At 58.9% G+C, this 6,538-nt stretch overlaps 1 protein-coding gene across 1 annotated transcript; it reads right to left on the bottom strand.

The window, feature by feature from the left end:
• Positions 1-2,385: 2,385 nt before the first annotated feature.
• LOC119102675 (discoidin domain-containing receptor 2) lies at positions 2,386-5,848 on the bottom strand. Its single transcript, XM_037226133.1, has 7 exons — positions 5,771-5,848; positions 4,484-4,588; positions 3,978-4,185; positions 3,702-3,730; positions 2,868-3,470; positions 2,466-2,551; positions 2,386-2,422 (listed from the first exon to the last, which is right to left on the bottom strand). The coding sequence occupies exons 1-7, from the start codon at positions 5,846-5,848 to the stop codon at positions 2,386-2,388; spliced, it is 1,146 nt and encodes a 381-aa protein (XP_037082028.1).
• Between the last annotated feature and the right edge of the window lie 690 nt (positions 5,849-6,538).

The following is a 6,538-nucleotide window of genomic DNA, read 5'->3' as shown; positions in this document are numbered from 1 at the left end:
GTCACCTTGTCCGCGGGTTATACGCCAGTCATGAAAGCAGTTTCAAAAAGCAGTGGTAGGATCTGTGAAGAACGCCTTGAATGCACAAGCCGGAGCTTTCCGGGTCAGTTAATTGTCAGCAATTTATGAAGATCATGACGTGATCTAAGCGTGCCGTGTAACAGTGCTTATTTCTATTTCTAGCCTTCAATTTTTAAAGGCTTACTATAATTCCTACAGCACCTGAAAGTGGAAGTAATCTGTGATCACTTACCGTTATCCGTTTAACAATTCTATAAAACTAATCGCCTTTTTACGCTCAGGATTTCACCATTGCTTGGCATGCTAAAAAGTTTCGCTTCTCGTTTCCAGGCATAAATCCGGTAGCGTGATTGTGGCGCTTTTCTGAGACTCAGTGACTCATAGGGCTCAATAGATTCCTTTCACCCTTCTATAGAGACGTGTCAAATGCGTTAATCAGATCAGGGTTTTTATCGGCTGCGAGGGGCGATGGCCGTGTTTTTCTGGGTAGGTGCCGCGCGGGTGTGCGAGGAAAACAGAGAACAAAATCGCAGCGGTGTGGCGCGTCCTGCTGTGGCTGCTTTCAGTAAGCTTCTCGTGAGCTTGATGGCGTCACTTTTCGAGCACGTTCAGCATGTTACCGTGCCGACAGATGGAATATGAGTCTCCGTGTTTGTGTAGTGCGTTTTCCTGGGGCGTACCACTGACACCATGAAGAGAAAATGAGGGAATATATCTGCGTTAAACGTGCTGCACATGTGTCGGTTGCTATAGTGCACCGATAGGACATTTTGATCGCAATACCGCCCTTCAGATAGTGAAGAAACGATCGAAGAAATTATATTACCAATAAATATCACACTGCACATTGAATCCCTACCGGGCTCTAGGCAATAGGTAAGAACCACCGTCTGCAAACAATGAGATCGCTCCTAACCATTACTCCGACGTTTAAAATGGTCAAGCCAAGCAAGAGACATCCAAGCATTTATAGGATCCCGCAACATGTAGTACATTCAGAGCTACAGGGCAATCAAAAGAGATGTCGCATACGAGACATACAAGAGAGTGCATACAGGACGCATGCGGATCCACTCGAGCCCGACAAGGTCACCCATCATCTTCACAACCAGGGGATATGGTGAAATGGGATAAGGCCATCCAGAGGACACACCTTTCGCCTATGCACTGTGCACTCATTCGATATGGTTCTAAGATATGTTATAGCGGTAAAGAGCAGAGCTACAAAATATCTTCAGGAAAGTGGAAGACATCGCTTAGCACAAAGGATCATTCACTTCAACATCGCAGTCCGATGATAAAACCAGCATTCTTCGCTTCAAAGCATCACTCAGAAGCCCTTCACAGTTCCTCCGCTGAATGTTCGAAGTCGGCACTTCTGCGCTGCAGGATGGCTCTGATCTCCTTGAAGGAGGGCCGCTCGTGCGGCCGGAGCCGCCAGCACTGCATCATCAGCTGGTAGAGGTCGGCAGGACAGGCGTTGGGCTGCTGCAGGTGTGGCTCCGGGGCCGGCTCGCGGCAGCCGGCCAGCCGGTCCGTGACGGCCGCGTCCGTCATGTGCGCCAGCGGCTGCAGCCGACACCAGGTCAGCACCTCCCACAGCGTCACCGAGAACGACCACACGCCCGAATGGGCACTCATCTCTTCATGGGGCAATGCTCCCCAGATCAACCACACCAGAACTCACCGTGAACAGGGCCTCGGGAGCCCGCCACCGCAGCGGGATGACCCGGCCATCCGGCAGGGTCACGTAGTCGCTGGCGTACTGCTCTCGGCTGGGCCCCAGGTCACCGACCTTGACCTTGAGCCGGTGACCCACCAGACAGTTGCGAGCGGCCAGGTCACGGTGGACGATTGCGAGGGACTCGAGGTGTTCCATGCCAGCCGCGATCTGCTCCGAAATGTAGACCAGAGAGCCCAGGCTGTAATAGTAGTAGTATCGTCACATGCAAGCAGGTCGGACAAAGCAGGTAACAACAGGATGCACGGAGGCAGCGCCAGCTGCGACGAAAAAGAAATTGCAGAGCAGGGCAGGGCACCATAAATAGAAGGCACAACTTACGGGACTACGGAGCACGTAAGCCCCATATTCACCTGAACTTCCTTGAGCGTACTAACTAAAATCTCTCTTTAATCTCAACACGGAGAGTTATTCTTTCCAGGACGGCGCCGGTAAGTGCACACAGTTCAGACGCATCCTCCCCATCACTGGACGCCCGGCCGGGACTGCTCACTCGAGTGGTCCGTCTACCCGGGTCGGGTCGTGCGGCGCTCTCCGCAGGAACTCGTTGAGGTCGCCGTTCTCCAGGTACTCGACCAGCAGGCCGGGCGCCTGCTCCAGCGTGCAGAGGCCCAGCAGCCGGGTCACGTGTGGGTCGGTGACCCGACAGAGGGGCTCGGCCTCGCGGCGGAGCCGGCCGGCGGCCTCGGCCGGGGCGCCCGGCCGCAGACTGCGGGCCGTGGCCAGCCGGGAGGGCGCCTGGTACGGACTGTCGGCCGACGAGCGTTGGTGCACCTCGCACACGCGGATCTGCGGCACACACACGCTCGCTTGCTGGTGTCGTCCGCGAGGCCAAAGGTGCAGGGATACGATTGTCTGACAATGTGCTTCAACAGACACGAATGTTGTTTTCAAAGTTTAGCACCACGAATGTCCTCTCACTGTAAACGTTGTAAGTCTCATACACATTCATTACAATGCCCATTACTTTTTTGGACCTGTTTTAAATAAACGCTATTCGCCCCTCTGCTCACGTATTCCTCTCAGCCCTCCTCTTCCCATGAAATCCCTCTCTAGCCCTGTCCCTCACTTCTCCACAGCGACCGTGACCGGTCTCGTGCCTCACCTCTCCATACCGTCCCTGTCCGATCCTGTCTCTCAGCTGGATGAGCTCGTCGCTGATCTCGGTGACGGCAGCACGACCGGCCGGCGGCCCGGCGCCGCTGCTGTCCCAGACACACGTGCCCGTCACGCCCTGCACGCCGTCAGCCAGCAACCGGCGGCGCCGCCCGAAGCTGGCACAAGTCGGCTGCAACGGCGGCGGCGGCAGCGGCGGGGGCGACGGCAGTAGCTCACTGATGCTGCATACGGACGGCTGGCTGCTGGACTGGGCGCCGCTGTGCGGCGACTGCCGGTAGTTGGGGTTGTCCCAGGAGCGGGACGTGCCGCCCAGCCCCACCGCCGGCCCGTCCGAGCACGACGGCGGGCTCGTGTCCACCGGCACGGCGTAGTCGTACATGGCGTCTGCTGGCCGGCCGTGCTGCCGCTGCGCCAGCGTGTTGTACTCGGAGTTGAGCCGCACCACGCGGTGGTGCTCGGCGGCCAGGTCGATCTTGTCCTCGTCGCCGGCCAGCGGGCCGTAGAGGTCGGCCGGCGGCCGGGCATGGCCGTGCCGCGGCGTCAGCTGCACGCTCCTCCTGAGCTCCTTCATGTTGCGCGCCAGCGGCAGCTGCAGTGGGCTCGGCCCCGAGCCGCCGGCAATGCGCCGCCGCCGGCCGGCCCGCACCACATAGCCGACCAGCGCCGAGAGCAGCAGCAGCACCAGGCCCAGCACGCCCAGCAGCACGGCCAGCGACGCCGCCGACTCTGACTCCCCGGACTCCTCCAACACCGGCTCCGACTCCGACTCTGACTCGGAAGGCTCCGGCAGCTGGGCCGGGCCGTCGGATCGGGACAGCACGAGGTCCGTCACGTTGTGCGCCGATGGAGCTGCGGGGGGAGGACAGAGCGTTAGAGCTGCACTCGAGGGCTGCGTTTGAAAGATGCACTCAAGGCCATTATAAATACATCGAAGTACACTGGCTTCCGGGACGCCAACTGACGTCAAGTGAGAAGATAATGAACATATTAAAATAAACTGTTGCATACGACACAACGGCGTCCTGGTATAGTATTCCCCCCGGACCGGGTGTTATCGACTGTGAACTCCACTCACGTTCGTGTCGAGCACACTCACCACTGTCGAATGATATCTCTGAGATGAGGAGCCACTGGTCGGCGGCAGTCAGCTCGAGCCGCACATAGCGGCCCACCTGGCGGTACAGCCGCACCTCCAGGCGGCGCGCGTCCTCGAAGATGCGGTCAGCCGGCGGCTCCAGGGTCAACGCGGAGCTGGTGTACGCGTTGCCGTCCACCGAGAAGTACAGGCTGGCCCGACTGAACATCTGACGGCGGCGCCAGCTGGTGTTGATGGCCTCGCTATTGATATCACTGGTCATCAGGTGTGCTGTCAAGACCTTGTTGACAGCACTGTCCTTGTTTATGACTCCACCAGATAGGACGGACGAGCAATCAGTCATTTGAATGCGTTGAAACTTAGTGCAATGGTGATGTAATTACCCTTGCAACAATATCATCGCCAGAATGAGCAAGTAAAGGAGATCAGCAACGCTCAAGCAGCCGCGCTTCGTGTCGGAGTATTTGTTGAGACAGGTAAAAACACTTTACAATACGCCAGCATACCTTCACCCCGCTGGTGAAGTGATTGCTGACGTGGAACGCAGCAGACTCCAGCTCTCTGACGCCATCAAACTCGAACGTGATGGTGACCAGCTCCCCGGGCCGCCTCTGCCAGCCGACCCCACTCAGGCTCTGCGAGATGATAACCGGCTCAGTCACCTCCCGAGGCCGGCGGCGGTTGCCGGCCCCGCGTCGCGACCCACCCTACCGCAAGACACCCAGACGGGGCCGCACACGTTACCCATGCTCCCGCACCGCCGGCACGAACGTGATCCTGTCCGAACCACGAGGCCGCTCGGCGACCAGACACGCCCTGTAAACCCGTCTCGGCACGGGTTTTTTTTCGCGCGCCGGCTGGAGCGCGCACTATTGGCCAGTCGGTCCACCGCGACTGTGCCCCGCAGCGCGGACTGCACCAGCTGGACCGCCCGGATCCCGCTCAGGCAGGACAGAGACCGCCGGCCTCGATAACATCTCGGCGACGGAGCCACGCCGAGTCACGCCGCCGCGCCCGCAGGCCGCCGCGGTCGCACGACCGAGCCGCCCGGCCGTCCGGACTGAGCGAGCTCACGTGTCGGCGCCGGCGAGCACGGCATTGGCAGCTGACTGCGATCCCGGACTGAATGGCGGACAGGGACCGCTCGCTGAAGCAGCTTATCCTCACTCTGTCTGACGCGATGACAGCGATAATGTCGCGGCTCAGGCAGCGATGCGTCATCGCAGCTCATGATGAGTGGCGGACAAATGGCCGGCTGTGAGATTGTGAATGGAGACAGTTTCTTTTGCGCGTGAGAACAATGAGGCAAAATAAAGGAGTTCGTCTGAAAATATAAAGGAAAGAACATCGATAACGCAAGATAAAAGGACTTAGCTTGGGAAGACATGTGTAAAAAACGTCCCCCCCCCAAATTTGTTTTGATGTCGCTTGCTAACTTGGAATCTATGGAAACGGGACTTCCGAATATTGCTATGAATTTCGCTTAGTTCTATAACCGCCACAGAAAACATAGTGGTGTGGGTCCTGTTCATGTTCTGTTACATCTATCACTAGCACACAGCGATGTGTGCTGGGTACGAGTAATCATCTGGCTGGTGCTTCCGCGACGCTTGAGAAGAAACCACATCATCCATCAGCGATCGTCCGCTCGAGAACAATGCTTGGGAGGCGGACGTACGAAATGGACGGGGCCTCGGTAGACACACCACCAACCACTCTTGCAGGTAACACGACACAAGGTGAGCACGTACTTGTGATGTCGTTGTCCGCCAGGCGCCCGTCCGTCAGCTGACCCAGGCCGCCTCCATGACCTCGGCCGACGCCGCACCGTCATAGGTCAGGTCAGGTCGAACTGGATCAGGCCGGTCCATGCTGTAGCTCTGAATGCCGTCTGAAAGTTACGACCAACATTTCACTTCATCATCAGTAATATTTCTCTCTAATGGCGGGGTATTTGGCAGCATGATTGCTGTTCTCAGCGCTCTGATCCCTGGCGTATTCCTTACCCTGTCAAAGAGCTATTGTGCGCCGCGCGACCCTATCATTGCGTCACACGTAGATCGAGTTGCCGATTTACGTGCGGTCACGGTCGGCTGGCGCGCCTGCCGGTGCCGGTGGACCGGGGAATGCGAGGGCCGATCAAGCACTCTCAGCACCCCCTCCTCCTGCCGGTGCCGGTGGCCGGGGAGTGCGAGGGCCGATCGAGCCCGTTCAGTGCCCCCCCCCCCCCCCCCTGCCGGCGACGGTGGACGGGGAGTGCGAGGGCCGATCGAGCCCGCTCAGCATCCCCCCTCCCCCTCCTGCCGGCGACGGTGGACCGGGGAGTGCGAGGGCCGATCGAGCCCGCTCAGCATCCCCCCCCCCCCTCCTGCCGGCGCCGGTGGACCAGAGAAGGCGAGGGCCGATCGAGCCCGCTCAGCCTCCCCCTTACCCCGCCCCCCGCGCCAGGGTATGCTGTATGACGCCCGCTCTGCCGCAGTGTCCGACGGCTCGACAAGACGGCGCCCCGTCTGCACTTTATGCACACGGAAGCATCTAAAGATGGTGCCAAGCCAAACATG

Source organism: Pollicipes pollicipes, unplaced genomic scaffold (genome assembly GCF_011947565.3).
Source record: "Pollicipes pollicipes isolate AB1234 unplaced genomic scaffold, Ppol_2.1 Scaffold_5724;HRSCAF=6776_pilon_pilon_pilon, whole genome shotgun sequence".
Lineage (NCBI taxonomy): Eukaryota > Metazoa > Arthropoda > Thecostraca > Pollicipedomorpha > Pollicipedidae > Pollicipes > Pollicipes pollicipes.
The sequence above is the reverse complement of the archived record's forward strand: the minus strand, read 5'-3'. Positions and strand labels throughout refer to the sequence as shown.

Bases quoted from the DNA above. Each gene is read 5' to 3' on its own strand.
- LOC119102675 (XM_037226133.1), bottom strand. From the start codon at position 5,848: ATGGACCGGCCTGATCCAGTTCGACCTGACCTGACCTATGACGGTGCG. The intron at 4,589-5,770 runs GTCAGCTGACGG...GTCGGCTGGCAG, and splicing joins AGGTCATGGAGGCGGCCTGG to AGGCGGCCCGGGGAGCTGGT. The intron at 4,186-4,483 runs GTATGCTGGCGT...CGCCGCCGTCAG, and splicing joins ACTTCACCAGCGGGGTGAAG to ATGTTCAGTCGGGCCAGCCT.